Source organism: Nyctereutes procyonoides, unplaced genomic scaffold (assembly GCF_905146905.1).
Source record: "Nyctereutes procyonoides isolate TBG_1078 unplaced genomic scaffold, NYPRO_anot_genome, whole genome shotgun sequence".
In the NCBI taxonomy this organism is placed as follows: domain Eukaryota; kingdom Metazoa; phylum Chordata; class Mammalia; order Carnivora; family Canidae; genus Nyctereutes; species Nyctereutes procyonoides.
In genome coordinates, this window is record NW_026575033.1 from 16,300,318 (window position 1) to 16,323,699 (window position 23,382).

The window sequence follows — 23,382 nt, forward strand, 5'->3', positions numbered from 1 at the left end:
ACTATTCTCTTAGTTCTAGTGTTGGAGTTTAATTGAATCCCTATAGTGTAAGTTAACTTTTATAGTGGCAAAAAAAATAAGCTTATCCTTCAAATAGAATAGGAGGGTTAGGAAAGAAGGGACAGTAATAGGCCAGGGAATGCTGAATTAATACAAGAGCGATGGAATTTATGTGTACATAAATCTTTATCTCTGTATATGCTTACAGATCTTTAAAGCAGTACAGTTTTTACTTATTTTGGGTAGATTTATTGCAGTATGTCCCTAATTACTTACCCTTCCTATACTCCAGACTTTTGCAAAAATGACTTTGCCACTTCTCCCACCAAGAAGTTGACTTTATTCACCTACCGTTTAAATCTGAAGGACTGGCCTTGTGAGTTGGTTTAGCCAATAGAATGTGGAAGAAATAATACATGCCAGCTTTGAGTAGATTTCCAAAGATTTTGAACACTTCCACTTGATCTTTTAGAAACCTACTGAGCTGCCATGGTAAAGAGCCAGACATGTGAGTGAGGCTGTGCTAGACTAGCTGTTCCCCAACTAATCTGCCAACTGACAGTAGATGCATTTGATCTCAGCCCAGATCAACCAAATCTAGCCCAGATTTGCAGAACCACCCAGCTTCCCTGAGGACTTGTAAGCAATAATAAATATTTACGATTGTAAGCCACAGTGTTTGGGGGTCATTGGTTTTGCAGCATTCTTGAGAGTAGGTAACCGATATACCTAGCTATATAGTTCTTGCTGCTTTAACAATGGTGTAAAACAAAAATTTGTTACCTCCCATAGTTCTATATATAATTCTTAGAGTTTTAAATCTGTACAAATGCTTTCAAGCTAGGTGTGGTATAGACTGTACTTCCTAAAGATGGCTACCACTAGGTCTCCCACTCCACATGCTCTTATGTGATATGGCCCAATAAGAATCGGATTTTATTTTCTACCCCCTTGAATGTGGGCAGGCCCTGTGACCGTGTTAACAGAATATAGCAGAAGGAATGCTGTGCTAGTTCATTTGAGGCTAAAGGAAAGGAGATATTATAAATATAGATGTGGTATATTTGTAGCAATAAGAGCATAAAGGAATTCACAGCTCCCATTTTTCAACAAAGTCAGAAGTCAACTGCCAAGGTGAAGTGGGGGAGTTGGTAAGCTTTAGGAAAAAGGGGAAAATTAGGAATATACATTGAAGTCAATGAGAGAGATGGCTAATAACTAGTAGCCTGCTAATAATCCCGATACCTGTTTTTCCTTTCTTTCATACTAATAGAATTTTGTGTTGGGAATATAGCCAGCCACACAACAACGTAGCTGATTCTCACATAATACCATACCAAAGCATCCAGACACAAACGATGTGTGGATGATTCCATTTATGTAAAGTACAAATGCAGGTGGAGCTTACTGTTAGAATGCAGGCATGGTTAGCCTTAGGAGGGGTCAGGGCCCAGGAGGAGACCGGGACCAGGAGGAGGCATGAAGAGGCTTCTGGGGTTTCTAGTATTCTTCTTGTCCTAGATGCCAGGTATGCATGTGTATTCTGTTAATGAAAGTTCAGCAAGCTAAATATTTTATATATTTATATATCATATGTGTGTGATTTTTACATTTTCCAGTATATATTTTGTATGGCAACTTTTAAAGTGTTTTTTTTTTTTTCAAAAAAAAAAAAAAAAAGACTATTTGTTAGCTGTCCTTGAAATTCACTGAGACCACGTGAGTAAATTATGGCCAGTGAGGTAGAAGTAGAAGTGATATGTGTAACTTCTAGCTAGTGCCCTGTAAAAGTAAGCAGGCAGCCCACTTTCCTCTTCCCCCTATCTTGCTGTTTAGAGTGTGGACAAAGCAGCAGATCACCTGTAAGCCAAATGAGGATAATTCACTAGGAATAGGGAACAAGGTAGAAGGAGCCTATGTCCTTGGATGGCCTCGAGGAGCAGAGCTATCATCCTAGCCTGAAACCCCTTGTTTTTGGAGGACTACCTGAAAGAGAAATGGAATATCCTAGGTCTGCCATGATTATTATGTTTCCGTTATATTTAGCCAAACTATATCTTAAATAATACTGTAGGTAAAAGGATTACCGAATGGCATTAAAGATTTGGCATACTGGAAACCAGGAATCTGTAATGTCATTCTGCAGTTATGTGACGCTATTTCATAGGGCTCAACCAGCCATCATAGGAAAGATATAGTGCAGGCTTGATCTTGGATTCATTTAATGGAAGAAGAGCACAAGGAGTTTAGGATGCTTTTGAGAGAGTGCTTTCAGTAACAGAGTTCAGGCTGAGCAGAGAAGAAATGAGGCCAACAAGGAAGTGGTTCTCAGTGAAATTGCCAAGCCAAGTTTCAGAAGAATGAGAGAACACAAGATATTTAAGCTAGGAAACTAGCAGTATCCCTTACAATGGATTAGTAATGTTATTATATTCTATAACAATACATTTCAGTAAATCAAGCTCTTTGAAATCCTTGTAAGACTATTCCCAGGCTTCCACTTGAGCTTGATTTGGAGGGGTGGATAAACAAGCCTGTAGGATTTCATGACAGAAACATCATTCCAGGAGGGGTCACTTCAAGGAGAAACCCAGAGTGATCTATTTCAGCTCATCAACCAGCAGCTCTAGAGAATTACAAAAACTTGCTTAAAAGTAATAATAAAAGAAAAAAGAGAAAACTATAAAATAGATTTTTTTGCTTCAGAATAGTTCACCTAAACTACTGTGAAGAAAAACAACCAACCAGATGGCCTCAAAAGAACAGTCAAAGGCAATATTGGCCAAAAATTATGTGTATTTTAAGTAATTATAATTAATAAGACTTAATTATGAATAGACAAATGCAAAGGATTCTAACCAATCTTACCAAAAGTAATATATAAAGATATATTTGTACACAGAGAAGCTTGTATTCAAAACTGGGAGTTGCTTCCATAAAGGAAATTTGGGGCACTGGTGGTACGGAGTAGAAGAATGGAGATGGAGATTCAGTGGTTAGGAGACCAGCTTTTATCAAAATAATTCTTTGTGCTACTTAATTTAAATTTTTACCAGTGCATGGATGACTTTTCAAAAATGTTTTTATTGCAAACTGAAATCCTGTTACAAATTAAGAAGAATACGCTGTTTATGCTTTTTCCTTTGCTTTCTGAAGAAATGTTCTTAGTAATCTACATTTCCATATACTTAGCACTTATTTATAGTGCAGTTTCCCCCTGGAGTTACCTACCATCCGTTCAGAGGCCCAAATGTGAGCTTCCCTCCTGGAGGTGCATAAAGAAAGTAGATTATAATCTAAAGACAGCATGACAGAATGATACCATTTTCTAGCATTTTACACTTTTCAAAAACAATTCTGGCTACTAAGTCTTCACAACAATCCTGTAGCGTATGCACAAGGGTTATTTTGTAGATGCAGAAGCAAGCTTGCAGAGGTTGTCACTTGCTCAAGATTGCATAACTAGCTGGATTTAAATCCAGGACTTGTGACTCTGAGTTACTTACTGCACACTGTTGTAAGTAATGTGAGCTGTGCACATAATCACGGGGAGACCAGTGCAGTTTGAACCTGGACTTCAGATTTGACAATGGATGCGCTATCAAATAAATAAAGCTTTTGTATATTAATCCTTGAGTTTTGTAATGTGTTAGAAGACAAATATAACTTCCACCTGGTTAAATATAGATATATTTTAAGGATTTATTTATTCATAAGAGACAGAGAAGCAGAGACAGAGAGGGAGAAGCAGGCTCCCAGCAGGGAGCCCGGTGGAGGACTCAATCCTGGGACCTTGGGATCATGACCTGAGCCAAAGGCAGATGCTAAACCACTGAGCCACCCAGGCGTCCCTTCATCCCAATTATATTACTTTATTTATTTTTTTAAAAAATATTTTATTTATTTATTCATAAGAGACAGAGAGATACAGAGAGAGAGGCAGAGACACAGGCAGAGGGAGAAGCAGGCTCCACGCAGGGAGCCCAACGTGGGACTCCCAGGTCTCCAGGATCACACCAGGCGGTGCTAAACCGCTGGGCCACCAGGGCTGCCCCCAATTATATTACTTTAGAAAGTACTTCATGTGTTGATTCATTTGAACCTCAAAACATGGCAAGTCTCGTCCCTGTTTTTGGATGAGGAAAGAAATTCAGAGAAGTTAAGTGACTTATAAAACAGGTCTGTTGGTTGCAGAGCCAAGACTGGAACTTAAATCTTGTCTCCAAAAGTGATGCTCTGCCCACAATAGAATGTTGTTGCTAAAGTAGGAGCTAACACTTCTAAGTGCCTAGTTTCAAACACGGAAGGCACTTCAATATACGCTAAATGTTTTCAAGTTTCTGTATGCACACACATACATAATTTTATACAAGTACATGAATCATATTGCATATACTGAGGATTTCTGGATTAGGCTCTCCCTTTTGTTTCATTTTTTGGTTCCCCACCCTTATCCTTCCTTGTATTGTCCAACTTCAGATAACCTACGTCCACAACCTAGCATGTATTCTTCCTTTTCTATATTTTGTAACACACATAGGTACGCATATAGCAACTGTTGGTTACATAAAAATGTGAGCATATTATACACATCAGCATATTACTTTTTTATATCCCAGTACTGTGTAGATAGAAGTCCTCCTGAGTCTCTGCTAGAGCTCTAATTCATTCCTTTACATGGCTTCAGAGCATCTCATGATGAGAATGTGTCATCACGTTCAATCATTCTATTGTCAATGGCATTCACTTGTCTAGTTTTCTGCCACTATGAATAATGCCACCTCCCTGTAATGTATCCTTATGTACTGGTAGTTGGATAGCCTTGGAATAGATTCTCATAATTGGGATTGTTGGGTGGAGAGAATATATAGATACGTGTTTAGATGATATATTTCTTTCCCCCTAAAAAGGCTCTATTACTGCAAATGTCTACTAGCAACAAGGGAGCATTTCTTTTCCTATCTTTGCCAGCAGGAATTACTGTTCTTTTTTAACCCTTCCTTGATAGATATGGACTGTTCGTTGTTACATTTATTAGCATTTCTCTGAATAGTGGAAGATTTGAGTACCTTTTCCTATGTGCTTGTTGGCTATTTAGATTTGTTCTTCTGTGAATCACCTAGTCCTATCCTTTGTCTATTTTTTCATTAGGCTCCCTTTGTCTACTCAGTATGCAAAAGTCTGGTGAATATTATCAAAACTCTGTTATTTTTAAAAAATATTTTATTTATTTATTTGAGATAGAGAGCCAGCACATGAGTGGAGGGTGGTGCAGAGAGAAAGGGAGAAGCAGGCTCCCCACTGTGCAGGGAGCCTGATGTGGGGCTCCATCCCAGAACTCTGGGGTCATGACCTGAGCCAAAGGCAGACACTTAACTGACTGAGCCACCCAGGCAGACACCCAACCCTGTCATTTTTATTTTTTCCCCAAATTTAAAATTTGCCTGTTTACTTCTTTTGTAGTATTTTTGCTATAAGGTTTTTGTAATTTCAATATATCTTTTGTGGCTTTTGGTTTCCAGTGTTGGTTTAAAAGATCCAATTTCGGACCTTTCAAATGATTGTTGATTTATAATTTCCTGTTTCTTTTTCTAGAATTAGAAAAAATAATTAGTACAGGTATGTCAAATTGTCTTCATTTATTTTCTGTAACTAATTAACATGGAAAATTTAATACTCTTTCTTTTACCTTTGTGACTCCTTCAGCTTCTCATTTTCTTTCATTCATCTAAAAATGAATATTATAGTCATGACAACAGATGCTGTTGAATGGCATCTACATTTACCCATGTTCAGACAGCAATTTATTAAAAAAAGAGCAATTTATTTTAAAATGGGCTGAACTGCCCCACTACAGAAAAAAGGTCTGATTAAAATGCTGTTTTTATTGAGTTTAAAGTTAACATGCTTTTAAAACTATTTTAGTGAAGATATTTGAACTATTTAATAGTTAGATGAGTTGATCTCATCTTCTACTCAGGACATGGACTACTTTCCTCTATTAACATTTATTACTTCCCTTCCAAATAATCACTTGTATTATTCTAAAGCATTAGAGATGAACAGTTTTTGTCATTGTATACTGCAGCAAAGTAAGTCTTTCATCTTCATAGCTTTACCCTAGTGATATAGAAACGCCTTTCTTAAGATGTGAAAAACAACCATAAGAGAAGTTATGGCTAGTGAGATTTTGTCTTCCTCTCTTGTAATTGCACCTTGTATCATTTGCTGTCCTCAAATTGGAGACCACAGTCAGCACTAATAAGATTACTATAGGTAGCAAATGTCTGTGACTAGTGAGTAAAGGGTGATTTTGATTGTTGCTGGCACAAAAGAGGTGAACAAAAGATAGAAGGGACACAGGAAACATGTAAGGAAAATAAAAGGGAATCTTGATATGAGAGGAATGCTTGGCTTTTCTCAGGCACATTCCGGGACACAAGGATCTACTCCTGAGCACAAAAGGCAGGGTGTTCATGCCACAAAGTCTATTTTATTGTGGGTTGTTTTTTTTTAAAGATTTTATTTATTTATTTAAAGAGAGGGTGTGCTCGTGCAGGGGGAGAAGCAGAAGACTAGAAGGGGGAAAGACTCTCAGGCAAACTCCCCACTGAGTGCAGAGCCTGACACTGGCTCAATCTCATGACCCTCAGATCAAGACCTGAGCTGAAATCAGTCGCTTAACCGACTGAGCCACCCAGGGACTCCCCCCCCCCCGCCCCCGAAATCTCTTTTAGAAAGAAAAGGCCAGCTTTTAAAGTATAATAGCTTGGGAAAAAAAAGTTCTGTGAGCACTACCCTACTAAAAGCAAACTTGAGTTTTCATAGTAGCAGACAATTTTTGATGATCTTAGAAAAATACGGGTTTCTTTAAGACTGTTTCACTTTCTGAAGGAAATAATGCTTATCTTAGTTACAGTCCCCCCACAGATGATTCTAATCAATGTGACAGAGAAGTTCAGGTATGTATGTGTATTTTTATAGAATTATAAGTAGTAATACATTTTTGTGCAAATGTTTAATATTAATATAATACTATTAATATATCCTGTTTATTAGATCTTCAAAGGCAACTGGTATAAAATCATATTAGTGCTGACTGTGGTCTCCAATTTGAGGACAGTAAATGGTACAAGGTGCAATTACAAGAGAGGAAGACAGAAAATCTCACTAGTCATAACTTTTCTGGTGGTTTTTCACATCTTAAGAAAGACTGTATGCGTTTCTGTATCACCAGGGTAAAGTTATGAAGAGGAAAGATTTGTTTGTAGGTACTTTCAAATAGGCATGCCTGCATTTTGTGAGAAGAAGCTACTCTCCCCTGAGGCCTCCTGATGAATCAAAGACAAAGTCCCATCAACATTCCAAACGTTAAGAATGATGGTTATGACCACTGTTTCCATTATTCAACACACCACCCCAAAGCATGATGGCTTAAAATAACCACCTTTTTTTGTTGTGTTACTTACATGCTCTGGGGAGGCTGAGCTCAGCTGAGGGGTTCTGGTGATCAGGCTTGGGGTCCCTCATGAGGCTGCATTCAGATGGGAGCATGGCTGTGACTGGAATGTCCTCTCAATCCTCCAAGTAAGACTTGGCAAACCATTACACTCTGCCCCAGGCCAAATCCGACACACAGCCTATTTCTGTTCTGCCGCAGGCTAAGAATACTTTTTACATTTTTAAATGGTTGGGAAGAATCAAAAGGAAAATGTTTCATGATGTGAAAAATACTGAAATTCAAATTTTGGTGTTCATAAAATTATATTGGAGCCCAGTCATGCTCATTGTTTACATCTTGTTTACAGCTGCTTCTGCACTGTAGTGGTGGAGCTGAGCAGTTGCAACTTTTGGTTGCCACATCAGAATTCCTTATACTTCTTTCTAGTCTTTACCAAAATTCACATTTTAAAAATAAGTGCTTGGAATGAAAAGAATTATAACTGTTTAACTGTCAGAACTACCTTTCTTTGCTACTGCAGTGCAGCTAATATCTATTTCCAAACCAAATTATAAGCATGCGGCTCATACCCACCAGCTCCAGCTCCAGCTCCAGCATGGTCACTGGGCATACATTTGGAGGGCTGCCATTATTTTATTTCAAAGAGGAGAAAAAAGGGGCGCCTGGGTGTCTGTCAGGCATCTGCCTTCAGCTTAGGTCATGATCTCGGGGCCCTGGGACGGAGCCCGACTCATTGTGTGTGGGGGTGGAATCCCTGCTCACTGGCGAGTCTGCCTCTTCCTCTCCCTGCCCCCCTGCTCATGTACTCTCTCCTTTGTGCACAGTCTCTTAAATAAGTAAATAAAATCTTAAAAAAAAAAAAAAGAAATGAAATATTTGCTGATGTTTAAAAAGGGGAACTGGAAACAAATATAATTCTGCCTTTACAATGTGAACCCCAAATGCCTTTCTAAACAGTAGCTGGAAAATGATGAACATGGATAGATACAATCCTTGCCCTTAAAGAGCTCCCAGTCTGGCAGACAGTTGGACAAGAAAATAGTTTGATGCAGGAATTAGTAACTGACCTTTGATGAGCATAAGTCTGATGGCAGCACAAAAAGGAGGCATCCAACCTGGTTAGGAAGGTCTTGGATGACTTGCTAAGGGAACTGATGGGAAGGAAGACAAATTGGATTGGTCCAGAAGTCTTCCCAGGTGCCCACCTTGGGCCTGATGGAGAGGTCACTGCTTGTTCCCCCAGCAACCTGCCACAGCTGATAATGCAGTGACCTTTACTGGCATACTCGTTCATCTTCCTCCCCAAACTGGGAAATTCCTTTCAAGGCATAAACTGTGTTGTTATTGCATCTACAGTGCCTGCTGTACATTTATAGTGGCTCTGCATAAGAACGATCTGATAAATGAATATGCACAGGTTTCTAGGATGATGAAAATATCCCTTCTCTAAGATAGGTTAATGTTTAAAGACTGTCATGCAGGTCTATGCCACGATATATTACCAAAAAAATCTGTACTGGTTAGTGTTTCAAGTGCCAATACCAAGCATTGGAGGCAGGAACAGGGTCAGGAACCATGAGGATGCAAAAGCAGGTAAGACATAATCACTGTTCTCTATAAACGGAGGTCTCATAATCCCTGTCTACATCTAAACCAGAATAGCCTTTCCTTTGCTTACAGTTTGGAAGTCCACAAATCTCTTTTGAATAAAGGCCACACTTAAAAAAATAAAAAAAGGAAAACCTTGATCAAGTTAGTAAGAAGGCTAATCTTTCTTGAAATATTTACGTATTTTCCCCTTCATTTTAAAACTAGAGGGAGGGTAGCCCAGGTGGCTCAGTGGTTTAGCGCCGCCTTCAGCCCAGGGCCTGATCCTGGAGACCTGGGATCAAGTCCTGCGTCGGGCTCCCTGCATGAGCCTGCTTCTTCCACTGCCTGTGTGTCTCTGCCTCTCTCTGTGTCTGTCTCTCATGAATAAATAAATAAAATCTTAAAAAAACAAAAACAAAAACAAAAAAACCAGAGGGAAATGGAAGGAACTGAGAATTTCTTCCTGAATTTTATCTTACCTTTTCCTCACTAGTCATCCTTAGCACCTTTCCTGGCATGTAATATATATGTATAATGAACAGATGTTTACAATAATAAAATTGTTCTTTCCTATATATAGCAGTATCACTTAATATTTGCCACTATCCAGGAAAAAAAAGCTTCTATGCATATCCTCTCTAAAATTACCACAAAGTATCTTCAAGATTCTATATTTAATGCCAGGGATGCCAAGATGTTTAATTTAAAACCATTACCTAATTTCTCTATAGCATGTTGGATTTTAAAAATATCTCATTTTCAAAGTAAGATGGTTTAAGATCTTAAGGACCCATATGCAGTGACCCTTCTATGATGTTTGTAGGGAAAAATGAACCAGAAACTGTATAGGTACAGTATTGTTTATTATAAACAATCATATAGCAGTATATAAGTGTGCATTTGAAGGATAACTGAAGCCTAGATATGATCATCAAAAGCATTACTTGAATCGAAAATAGTTCCTTTTTTGTTGGTTTGTGTTACATTAATTTGAACATGTGCCAGGATCCTCTAGCCTTGTCATACAGTTCAACTGCTAAATCATAACAGGGGAAGACAAATTTGGAATGCATGTTATATTTTGCTTTAGTTGTTGAATATATATACCAGATATTCAGGACATATTCAAAGTTAAGCAGGTGTTTAAATCCTAGCAGGTTATATTTACAAAATGCTTTTTGTTGTTGCTTCTAATCCCTTTGTTATTGCTTGTAATCCCTTAGAAGACAATGAAAGGGGGGATTCTAAGCGCTAGTGCTATGTTGTTCAATTTTCCTGATTTATACTGAATGTAAAAAAACAAAAACAAGTGACATCTTTATAGTTCCAAAGCACTGGCAGATAGTAAAATATAGTTTAAAACAAACTTCTCACATCTCAGTTTTTAAACAGGAAAGAACAACACAACAAATGTTCTGGGGTTAAGAGCAGGCCAAAACATCATTCTCTACTGCACAACCCTTGTCCATGGTAATCTTAAAAATGTTTGGCATTGTTGGTGCCTTTAAATGGCTTAGCATGTCCACTTTGCTAGTTATCCTATAAAAGAATGCTATTACATTTTTTTTTATTGTCCATCTCAAGGAATGAATGCTAAATGAGCAAATGTAGAAGTCTGAAGGCAAATGCTGCATTACAACTTTGGACAATTCTTGCCAGCAAAAATGTTAAAAGTCTGAAGAGAACGTGACTAGTTACGGTGACTGAACGGTTAACTTTTTTGAATTTCACTGTAGCCTAATGTGGACTTTTTTGAGATAGGACTGGTGATGATGCAAATGTACCACTTTAATCATTTGTTTTTCAAAGGAATAACACAGGCTTGCCGGAATATTTTGTCTTGGTTTCCCAAACCTGCATGAACATCCAGGTTTGTTTATTTTTTTAATGTAATTTATAAGCAATCAGTTACAATGGATTCTGCAAAGGTATAAGGTTATCAGAAATTTGAGCATTTGTGAAGAGATCAAGAAAGCTATGTTAGGTCTCTGGAGCAAAAACCATGTGTCCTTGATATTCTCACAGACCTGTACTCATATGAGGAAGACTCACCATATTTATGCCTTTTCCAAGAAAAGGGGAAATGGGCAAAAACTGGAAAATAAGGGAGTAAGGGGAGAAAACAAACAACTTTGAAGCACTGAAGAAAAATAGTGTGTATCCGAGGAAGACTTCATCCCTTACCTGATTGCTGAGAAGAGAAGGGAAGTAAGTTTCAAAATATAGACAATTAAGAAATCAGTTGTATTTTTTTCAAGCAAAAATAAAGATCGTAGGTTTGGCTTTGTTTGAAAAGTTCTGAAGCATGAAGATGTTTACTAACAGGTTTACTAACAGACTCTCCAGAATCTGGGACTGTCTCTGGTTTACACTTGATTCCACAGTACCTAACACTGTTCCCCGCCATACAGGGGCACAGTACATAGTTGATGAACCAATGGACTACAGGATTTTCTAATCACTAAATGGACCACCTAGTTTTAATGTAGGCTGTACTATTTTCTATTGCATATAGGAAAGTTTCTATTAGATAACACTAGTCCTTACAAGAGGCAACCGTAGGAGCTCACGCAAATATATCTTTTTCACAGGATCATTTCTACCTTGAATACAATTTAATGAGAAGCAACTACTGTGTGCACTAATGCTAAAAAGAGCGGAGATAGGATGCATAAATGAAGAAACCTCTTGGATTACTGAAGTACCATCTGTTACAAGTATAATTACCTTCTTAAGCTATACATTTTTGAGAGGGTGTGAAATATTTCTCGAAGCAGTGCAGTGTTTAGTGGGTGGGGATTTTATATATATATATAAAATTATATATATATAAATATATATTTATATGTAAAAGTACCTAGAAATGTGGGGAATGTTCCTCTCCTCTCTTATCATCCAAGAGTAAATAAGAACAGGTTTTTAATACGTATATATATGTATGTATATATATGTATATATATGTATTTATTTAAATGTCCCACTCTTCAGTACCACTGTTCCCCAGAAATTCTAGGGGTTATGAAATTATTATTTCATTTGGGAAGTTATTTCCAGGTATGAGGCTTCAGCTTTATAAGAGGCTACCAGATGTGCTCAGCAGACCGAGACACTAAGTTAAATAACTCCTAGATTTGACCCCAGCAATGTGTCCAGATTTTCTCAAGGCTTCACCACTGTTTTAGTCATCTGTAAATAGTATGTGCCAACATGTAGGGAAATGTGCCCTTGCTTCATAAAGTCTTTTAATGGGAATGTGAGAAGGTGTGAATAAACACAGGATGCTTTTGTCCAACCCTCTTATTTTACTGCTTCATCCCCATCCAGAAATTACGCACACGGTCCTCCAGCTCCCTGTGCAGACTCAGAAGTCTGCCAGACTGCCTGACTGGAAGAACCAGGAAAGCAGGGCCCTGGTTCTCCTACATGGAAAGCAAGTGTCTCCCTGGGTGATTCTTGGACTATATTCTGGTCTTATTTTGTAATTTGAGAATATACCTCATTTCATGCTATTTTCATATGAATCTTCCCATGTATTAGACTCTTTTTTTTTTTATAGTGGCAGATCTTGAAACAACATTGACTCCCAGCTTCACAGTCTCTTTTCCAATCACAGTTTAAATTTATCTTAAATGTACCATTAATATTAGCACAATAGTCCAGCTATAGGTATTTCAACTTGAGAAATAAAATAATTTATGTGACTCATCTTACATAACTGATTTTACAAGCTTGGGTTTTTTTTCCCTTCTTGCCAATAGCACTGAAAGTGAGATTGTTTAAGTGATATGGGTTTGGTTGCTTTCTTTTATCCGAAAGTGTTACTTGCTTTAGTGCTGCTAGTACCCTGATTTGCAATATATAAACAGTTTTGATATTTTTCTGGTAGGCCACACAACATGCCTTATAATGACATGGCTGACTAATGCTGCCTTTTATTCTGCCAACATTTTTCAAATTCTATTGACACAGTTGCCTTTTCTAATCACGTTGTACTGGCACCAGGTTAACTAAAAATTCTAGCACAAAAAAACTGGTGATAAAAATATGAACAGTATATATTATATGTATTTACATATGTACTTAGAAACTTCTGTTAGTTGCAAATCTGAAATGGTATAAGCCACTGCCTGCAATAGCATCTATTCTATAGAAATGTAGATTAAGACATAACGGGCTGTTAAGACACTGAAGAAATCGGGTTATGTGGAGAACCCATCTGGGTGAGAACTTTGTCCAACCACTGCAGTGGTCCGTGAAGATGAATCTCAATCCAGCAGGGGGTGCTCGTGACATCCTGGCGATGATACTCCGCTCCCCAGCCCTGAAAAGGAAGAACAGAGCCAAGAGTGATGATGTCTGACTTTCCTGTCAACCTCCAGAGATGTGAGCCAAGCATCAGTGCACACAGAGCCCATGCACCAGAGCAGCTCCTGAAACCTGAGAGAGCATGCACTCTGTCTGCCCTCCTGTAAGTACAGGACAATTTTTGCATCGAGACATCCTAAGATGAGTCCAAATCAGAAGATTCCCTCTGGGCTCACAGCTAAATACATGGACATAAAGATGGTCTGGTCTCTAATCACATCAGAAACACTGGCAAATCATTTTTCTCTTCTACAAGGAAAGGAGCCTGACCTTATGTTCAACCCCTTACTGCTGAAGACAGTGTTTTACACAAAACAGATGCTCACTACAGACCAGTGACTGGATCTGAAAGGCGTAAAGACAGAGTGAGGGTGCTTTTGATTATTCAGGGTTGGTTAACAAAACTTGTTTCTTCTCTATCTCTTTCTGGCTCACTTTTATTACCATTCATAGGAGAGGCTGTAAAAACAAAAAAAAATTGTCTATCTTTTTTCTCTATTATACATCAGTGACAAATTACTTTAAAGATGAAGAGAGAGGGATGCCTGGGTGGCTCAGTGGTTGAGCGTCTGCCTTTGGCTCAGGGTATAATCCCAGAGTCCTGGGATGGAGTCCTGCACTAGACTCCCCACAGGGAGCCTGCTTCTCCACCCTCTGCCTATGTCTCTGCCTCTTTCTGTGTGCCTCTCATGAATAAATAAATAAAATCTTTTAGAAAAATGAAGAGAGATCAGAAATCCCTGTTATTGGGAACATTATCAGTAGTACTGAAAAAATTGGATCTCAACACAACCATGCTGCCTGATGACACCTTACATTCGTGACTGCAAGCCTCAAGGGCACCTCTGATGCCACCTGCAACTGAAAGACACTCCCCCAGTCCCTGTGCTCTCCGACTACCCCCCCCATGCCCCAAATGACTGCTCACTCCTTCTCCTTTTCCCTAAAATCTCTAACACCTACTCCCCAGTCTGTTTGTGAATGATAATCTTTATTTTTAAACTTTATTTGAATTCAATTTAGTTAACATATTGTGTATTATCAGTTTCAGGGGTAGAATTTAGTGATTCATCAGTTGCATATAACAGCCAGTGCTCATCACATTGCGTGCCCTCCTTAATGCCCATCACTCAGTTACCCCATCCCCCCACCCACCTCCCCTCTAGCAACCTGTTTGTTTTTTAAAGTTCAGTGTCTCTTATGATTTGCCTCCCTCTCAATTTTCATCTTATTTTAACGAAGCATGAAGCAATCAGAAGAGTTTCTATAGCATCTGCACCAAAACACTCAGCCTTTTTTACTTCTCACTACAGATTATCTGTGCTTCCAAATAAGCCAGTCCATCTAGTGGTGCATAAGACTCAACTGCCTTCCCAAGGACATCATTCCAGCAAATCTCCCCACTCTCTCCTACAATATTTTTTTTTTTCTGTTGGATCATTCCCATCAACACAGGAACATGCTGAAATATCTCTCATCTTCAAAATACTTCTTTTGGCTCTAACACTCCCACTACTTACTGCCCTATATCTTTGACCCCTTTTCTAGCAAAAACTCTCAAATGAGTTGTCCAAACAGGCTGTTATCAATTCCTCTCCTTCCATTCCTTCTTAATTCCATTTTGATCAGCATTTCAACCCCAGCCTTTAACAAAACTATTCCTGCTAAGGTAAAAAAAGACCTCTATATGCTAAAACTAATGATCCACTCTCTCAGTCTTTGTGTTACTTGGGCAGTATGTGATTTAGTCCATCCCCTCTCCTCACCATACTTCCTTCTTTTGGTTTAACGAGCACCTAACTTTCTAAGTTTTACTTCTGCATTGGTTACTTTTTCTCAGTGTTCTTTGCCAGTTTTCTCTTTTCCCCCATCTTTTAAGGTTGAAGTGTCCTAGGGCTCCGTCCTAGAACCCCTGTTAAATTCAAACTGTTGGCAATTCCATCCCAGCTCATAGATAAATAATGTGCAGATGCTGACAATTTCTAAATTGACATCGTCAGCCCAGTCCTCCTCTCTCCCTAAATCCAGACTCGTACATCTAACTGCTCAGCACCTCCACTTGGATGTGTGTTGGACATCACAAAGTTATTCTAAGACTGAAGTCTTAATCTTCTATCTACACCTGACCCACCTGCATTTTCTCCAACCCAGGTGGAGGTAACTTCATCTCTTTACTCCTTTCTTATACCCCACAAGGAATAACCTGCACAACTCAGAATCGCTCCCCTTCTTACAACTTCTATAAGAACGCTCCTAGTGGGAGCAACCATTATCTCTCATCTGAACACTGCAATGGCCTTCTAGCTGGTTTCTCTGCTTTCCTCCTTGCCTGTATAATACCTGCAATCCATGTAGCAGCTACAGTGATCCTTTAAAAATATAAGTCAGATCATGAAATTCTCTGCTCAAATCCCTGCAGGTGCTCCCCATTTTGTTAGAGTAAAAGCCGAAATCCTTGTGGTGAATCTCACCCTCCACCCCCACTCCCAGCTCCCTGGCTCACAGGGACCCTGGCCACCCTGCTCTTACAAATGTCATACAAATGTCAAGGGTATGCTCTTGCAGTATTGTTTGCCCTTCCCTCTGCACCTACTGCTTCCCCTCCAGATACTCTTATGACTTAACTCCTTTGTCTCCTTCAAGTCCCTGAGGCCCACTCTGCCCATCATTTTAAAACTTGCAACGTACCCCTCCCCCAGCACTCTAATTCCCCACAGCCTGCTCTAAGTTTCTCTTTCCATTCACGTTCTTTATTATAGCTATTGTTTAACATCTGTCTCTCCCTCCTGGAATATTGATTCCATTAGGGCAGAGATGTTGACTGATCACTGATGTACCTCAATGTCTAGAATGGTGCCTGGTGTGACACATGGTAGGTGCCAATAGTATCTTATTGACTGAGTCCTAGACTCAGTAAAAATCAAAGCTAAAAGATGCCTTAAAGATGATCTAGTCCATCACCCCTCAGTCATAGCCACCAGTGTTTAGTCATGTAATTTCTTTTTTAATTTTAGTAATGTATTTTATTCAATTCAATATATCTAAAATATTATATCAATACATAATTGGTATGATATTACTAATGAGATATTTTACATTATTTTTATTTGTACTGCCTCCCACCAGCCCTGGTTTAGTTGAGATATATTGATAGACACTGTGTGTTAGTTTTAGGTGTACACATAATGAGTGGATATATGCATACATTGCATGATGATCACCACAATACGTTTAGTTAACTTCTATCACCTCATATACTTACACATTTTTTCCTCCGTGATGAGAACTTTTAAATTTCTTTTAAACTAATCAGTTGTGTTTTCTGTAAATTATATAGCTTTATGAAATAGATCTAGCTGATCTTAGGGCAATCAGATATGCTGGGTTATATGACAGTGAAATAATTACTTCTGATGTATTGGCATTTCATCCTCATTTTAAAAACATGAACCTGGAAAAAATAACTCTTGAATCAAATGATTGTTCATTAATGGCAATTCAATGCCCTCTGCTGGCTGCAAAGCATCAGAACATTTAAAATGATTTCTAGGTATTTGCTAATTGCTTTACAATATAAAAATGCTTTTAAAGCCTAACAGTAAATTTGAGTAAAGCTGCTTTGTCATCATGAAAGAAATGGTTTCAAAAAGCCATTTTTTAAGTTGGAAACTATATTCTTGATAGCTATTTTTACAATAATTACTAGAATTAGAAATACAATAAAAATAAGAGTATAGGGGATCCCTGAGTGGCTCGGCAGTTTAGCGCCTGCCTTCAGCCCAGGGCGTGATCCTGGAATCTGGGGATCAAGTCCCGCATGGGGCTCCCTGCACGAAGCCTGCTTCTTCCTCTACCTGTGTCTCTGCTTCTCTCTCTCTGTGTGTCTCTCATGAATAAATAAATAAAATCTTTAAGAAAAAAATAAGAGTATAGAAAAATAGGACAATTATTTTTCATGGTAATTTCAAAGGATTAATAAATCTTACATTGAAAACAACCCAGAACAAGCCATACTGACTTCTTGGATGGATATGCGACAATGTGAAAACTGTCACATGTAACCAGATAGTTTGATAAATAAACTCAGATATTCAAATATTAGAATTATCTGCAAGTGCTTTGCAAGAGATGAAACAGCCAAAGATTTTAGCATGCAAATCCAGTTGGTTGTCTTTCCCACTAACTTCCTCAGTTCTCCAAAGCCTTCAGATCAATGTTAGTAAGATCTAATTTGAGAAATTCAACAAATATTCATAAAGAGAACATCTACTAAGTCTCTCAGAGTTAATCACACTCACCCTAATATTTCTATCCCAATTTGTGCCTCATAACAGCACTTAATGTACACTACATTGTATTAGAGCCACTACTGTCTATTTTGTAGCTTATTTATAAATATTATCTCCTCTGTCAGCCTGTATGCTTGCTAAGAGTAAGGGCAATGTTTTAATTCAGATAAATTTAGCCACATTTATTGAGAGACAACAGTGCTCTTAGCAATGTGAGAGATTAAAAAAAAAAGCCTCTGTGGCATGAAATCCTATAAAATTATCATTGTCACTTTATCTTCTGCATAAAAAAATCAGATTACTACCTTTACTGGTTATTTCTTCAAAAGTGAAATGTTTAAGAGTGTTCTTGTAACTGCTAAACAAGAGAGTTGACCCTCATGGAGGAGCTCTTCCCAAAACCAACTAGAGTTCCAAAGGAAAATCCCAAAACAACAATAAGAAAAACACCCTGTTGCCTACTTGTACTGGCTGTATAGCTGCCACATCACCCAAAGAATGCTTTTTGGTTCGTCTTATTTTGTTTTTTTTCACTTTGTCTTAATATCTGAAAGCAAGCACTCCTTACCTTAACAAAGCTCATGCGGATAGTGCACATCTTGGTTAACTCATACACGACTTCGAATCCGTGGTGAACTGACTGAGCGAGCAGCTGTGCGAAGAGCTGGTTGTTGAAGATCTTCAGACTGCAGCCACTGGGGATCTTGCACACAGTGGCTGGGTGGAAGCCATGCTGATAGTTGCAGTTCCGGCTCTGCACAAAGATGCTGCTGTCACTCACACACTCGGCGTACACCTCTCCCCCAACGTAGTACAAATGCACACCTACGAGGTACAAACAGGATCCTCAAGCACCAGCACCGTATTTAGTTTTAGGTTAACACCATTCCCTTGTTATTGCGACCTCAAGGTGTGTGACTGATTACTGGGAAGTTAATTTTAATATCACCAATCATGGTAAGAAGTGATCTACATGCCAACTTGTTCTAATTATAGTCTGTTGAGTTTTCTCCCATGAGTCCATTTAAAAGTGAACTGTAACCCATGTTTACAATGGTTGCCGAGGCTCTTGTGTGCCACTCCTTCCATCACTCTTAAATTCCTGTTTTTTCACTCTGAAAGTAGGCTCTTGGAGGGCCTGGGCGGCTCAGTGTGAGCATTTGCCTTTGGCTCAGGTCGTAATCCCAGGGTCCTGGGATCGAGTTCCGCATCAGGCTCCCCAGGGGAGCCAGCTTCTCCCTCTGCCTGTGTCTCTGCCTCTCTCTCTGTGTGTCTCTCATGAATAAATAAATAAATAAAATCTTAAAAAAAACAGGCTCTCATAATATTAGATGCAAAGTAAATACACAATTCAGAAAACATCACAGAGTCCTTCAAGCACGTGTATCAATAAAAAAATAAAAATTGGGCACCAATAGTATCATGGAAATGTCACTGGAGTGCATACACTAAACCTGCTTCAGAGGTAACAATAAATGCAGTTTACATTTTATTTTAACAATTATGAATCCATTCCTCTTAACAAATACCTTAAAGAGATCAATTCCATTTAAAAACTTGCCCCCTACTATGATAGATAACAGTATGTATTTTACTTAGGAACAACAAAATTCTTGCCACCTTTTTAGCTGTAAAAACTCACAATCAAAATGTAGCTTATGCTACTTTATCTCACACTCTGGGACTTAAAAAGCAAAACACCATCCTGAGATTAGTGCTGCCCACACTAATTTTCATTCCAGATTAAATCTGAGTTGATTCTCTTCCTCCAAGTGTCTGGGTTTAAGACCTAATATGCACTATGGGAAGGGACTGGGATTAGATAAAATGAAGAAATTCTAGCCTAGTAAATATTAAATACCAGCACAATTTTCAGTAGTTCTAGCCTTGTGAATATTAAATACCAGCACAGTTTTCCTTAGTAGAGGAAAACTCCACAGTTAATCTTTCAGCAGAAACAAAATTCTCCAGCATCATGTGTGAACGTGACTGTAAATACAATCACCATGTGGTCACAGGGGGTTCACAGAAATAATCCAGGATACACTTCGAGTGATGTATTTTGGATCTCCTCAAACTGCAAATACTCATTTTTCAATAACAGAATTTACAGACATCCAAGGAGTCCTGCAGAACTGTGCATGTAGGAAACCAGAGCTGGCCAGCTGCTCAGTGCCTCCATCAGGTTCCAAGGGGCACTTGTAGCGACTAGGCAATAGCTCTGACTGCCTCCCAGCATATTGTTTCCTTTTCCCATCTCCTCTGCCTTAACACAAGTTAAGAAACGAATGGTTTTCAGCACTCCGTATTCCAGCCACATGGCTGAAGAAACCGCTCAGGAGTCACAAAGCTAAAAGCCCAGCATGTGATGCTCAGTCCCAGGTTCCCCTTTCACCACCTACTCTGGACGGGCCTCCCTCCTCTTTTTTTCCTCAGCTTTCAGATTGCTCTTTTTTCTCGTGTCCTTCTCACTCTCCCTGAACGGCCTGGGGTCTGGCACCCAGGGCCCCGGCTGTGAGTAGGCATGATGATGGTCCTCTTGGGCTGGGCTGTAGTCACCTGGCTGCAGGGACGTGGTGGGGGGGAGGCAGGGGCAAACACAAGCAGACCTTCTTTGCCAGGCTCTGCGAGCAGTCAGGGAAGGCCTGCCCCTGCGGTGGTTGTGGTTTTTCAAAAGAGGGTGAGCCAGGAAGGGAGCCAGAGAATGAGATTGCCAAGGGTTCAGTATGTATTTGAACTGAATGACTTTCAAATTTATAAACCTCCTAGAACCTACTAAGGAGAATGGATAGGATTTTTGTTATCTGACTCTGGTCTTTACTTCGAGGATGATTTTCAATCCTGTTGAAGTGTTATCCACAACCACAGCACAGTTGGCAGTGTAAGGAAAGCAAAGAAGAGCAGGGGCTGGCAGCAGTAGTTTGATGTTCTGAGCAAAGAGAGAGGGCAGAGCGAACAGGATGAGCACCCAGAGGCCTGAGTTGGCTCAGAACAGCAAGGCGAGGGTGGAATTGGACCCCAGGGTGAAGGAGACTGGGCTTTGGCATCTAAAGAAGGCAAATAGGTAAATGATTTAATTTACATCCACTTGATAGGCCAAAAACAGTGGCTTTAAAGGACTTGTATTTTAGATTCAAAATCTCCATAGAGAACAATGAGCAATAAGGATGTCCAAAGAAAGTGCTTCCTGAGATGCCAGAGAGGACCGGGGCAGTGTGTCCTCAGGCAAGCCCTTCTCATATCTCTTGGGCTGCATCCCTCTATATCCGGCCTTCCCATTGGTGGTGAATGCTGCTCACGTTTTATGGGATGAGGGAGTGTGGAGTCCTGTGTCGTGGTTACTTAGGACCAGAGACACCATGGGTTTGATTTGGATCTGCTAAGTAAGGAAGCAAGCATGGTCCCCTTTGGTCCTCTCCTATAGACTTGAAAGACAGAGAAATGACAGGAAACACTGGGAAGAATGTGGGTTGCTTAGTTTGGAGAGCCAGTTCTGTGGCTCTGGACCCTAACAGGGAAAAGAGAAAGTCGGAGTCCAAGAGTGTTAGGAATGCACGTGGGTCCCCTGCTGACTGGGAGGGATGGGCAAATACCAGCACAGCAAGCAATCTTGGCTCTTGTATCTTTCATGAATCAATAAATTAAAAATCTTAAAAAAAAAAAAAAAACTGTCCTGCTCAGAGACTGTCCTGCTCAGAGACTCTAATGCCTCTTCATTCCCCCTGCCTTTAGTGCTCTGTCTTCTGCACACCATTTTAAAAACCTGGCTGAATAATTGGAATCATCAAGAGCTTTAAGAAAGTGTGTTTCTGGGTATAATAACGGTACTTTTAGAAATTCCTTACATAGCTATATAAATACTTAAATCTATGAAGAAAGGATATGAAGTCTAAGATTTACTTTAAAACACTCATGAAAAAAATCTTGTGGAGGCACAGAGGAAAAAGAATGCACAGAACATGAATCATCACTGAAGCTGGAGTTGGTGATATGAATATTCATTACGTGATTCTGTCTACTTCTGTATATGGCTAAAATTTTCCAAATTAAAAAATGTTTTGGGTAGCCCAGGTGGCTCAGCAGTTTAGTGCCGCCTTCAGCCCAGGGTGTGATCCTGGAGACCTGAGATCGAGTCCCACGTCGGGCTCCCTGCATAGAGCCTGCTTCTCCCTCTGCCTGTGTCTCTGCCTCTCTCTGTGTTTCTCTCATGAATAAATAATCTTTTTAAAAAATGTTTTAATGCGTGATCAAAAAAGCAACAATGTAAAAGCACTGACTTCCAGATCCATGTCAGGGCTTTGGTTCAGAGGACAGGGCCTCCACAGGATGATGCCTGCAGCTGTGCACTGCATGTACTTCGGCCTTCCAAGATTTCTATCATCGTTATGAAGCTTCTCCAGAAGATGGCAGTAACTTCTCTAGAGAAAGGGACTCCTAATTCATTCACACAAAGCCATCTCTGGGCTGGTGGCAAGGTCAGTCCTCCAAATCTGAATCTGAAAACTTTAAGTCTGTTTAGACAATATGATGAACAAACAGGTTTGGACCCAATTGACTACACTCAACAGCCTGCCTCAGTCCTCACGCTCAGCTGCTCTGCTGGGCCGGGCTGCACCGTGATACTTCTCTCTCAGCACAGCTACAGCAATCCCGGCCTGCCCTTACAGACCCTCCCACCCTCACATGAGCAAGAAAGCCCACTAGAGAGAATTTAGAAAATACAGAGAAGGGCAGCCCCGGTGGCGCAGTGGTTTAGCGCTGCCTGCAGCCCGGGGCGTGATCCTGGAGACCCTGGATTGAGTCCCACGTCGGGCTCTCTGTATGATGCCTGCTTCTCCCTCTGCCTGTGTCTCTGCCTCTCTCTCTCTCTGTCTCTATGAATAAATAAATAAAAATCTTAAAAAAAAAAGAAAATTCAGAGACTTAAACTCAGTCACAGTGCACAGCCCAGAAATAATCAAAGCTGACATGTTATATATACCTTTCAGTCTTCTTTCTTTTTTTTTTTTTTTAAGATTTTTAATTTATTGATTCATGAAAGATACAGAAAGAGAGGCCGAAACACAGGCAGAGGGAGAAGCAGGCTCCTCGCAGGGAGACCGATTGGGGACTCAATCCCAGGACCCTAGGATCATGACCTGAGCCAAAGGCAGACGCTCAACCACTGAGCCACCCAGGTGCCCCTCAGTCTTCTCTTTCATGGGTGTGTTTTAAACCTTTCACCCTTCCCCTACTAACAATTTAATTTTATTGTAATAGCCAGGGGATCCTTTTAAATGGAGCATTCAGATCTGTAAACTCCCATGATCTGGTCCTGTCTTCTCTTCTAGACTTTCCCATTCCCTTACTCATTTTATTCTACTCACTCTGGCTCCCCTGCTGTTCTTATAGTATACCAGACAGGCTTCTAAGTGTCTCAATTAATTGACTCCAAGAACAAGTTAACTTATTCACTAAGCTAGGAGGGCATTTTGCTGCAAACTTATTCAGGTAGGTGTTCCAGGAAGCCATGCTGCTCAGAACCAAATGATCCAAGGTCAGTCCCTTGATCTCATAAAAGACTGATAGGTCTTCCTTTAAAAATATTCTAAGCCTTTAGGGAGCTCGGTGCACTCTCCTGCGCTTATGTATACAATGGAATATTACTCAGCCATTAGAAACAACAAATACCCACCA

The 23,382-nt window shown here is 39.7% G+C and overlaps 1 protein-coding gene across 9 annotated transcripts in view; it reads right to left on the bottom strand.

The window, feature by feature from the left end:
• Window positions 1–9,898: 9,898 nt before the first annotated feature.
• The window catches only part of SMAD9 (SMAD family member 9), an 85,463-nt gene continuing 71,979 nt past the window's right edge, over window positions 9,899–23,382 (bottom strand). For all 9 annotated transcript variants that reach the window (XM_055317472.1, XM_055317468.1, XM_055317464.1 and 6 more), the window contains 2 exons: window positions 18,275–18,531; window positions 9,899–13,373 (listed from right to left, as the gene is read on the bottom strand). In XM_055317472.1, coding sequence (XP_055173447.1) covers window positions 13,230–13,373; window positions 18,275–18,531 — 401 coding nt within the window. In that variant the 3' untranslated portion in view covers window positions 9,899–13,229. The remainder of the gene's footprint in view (window positions 13,374–18,274; window positions 18,532–23,382) is intronic.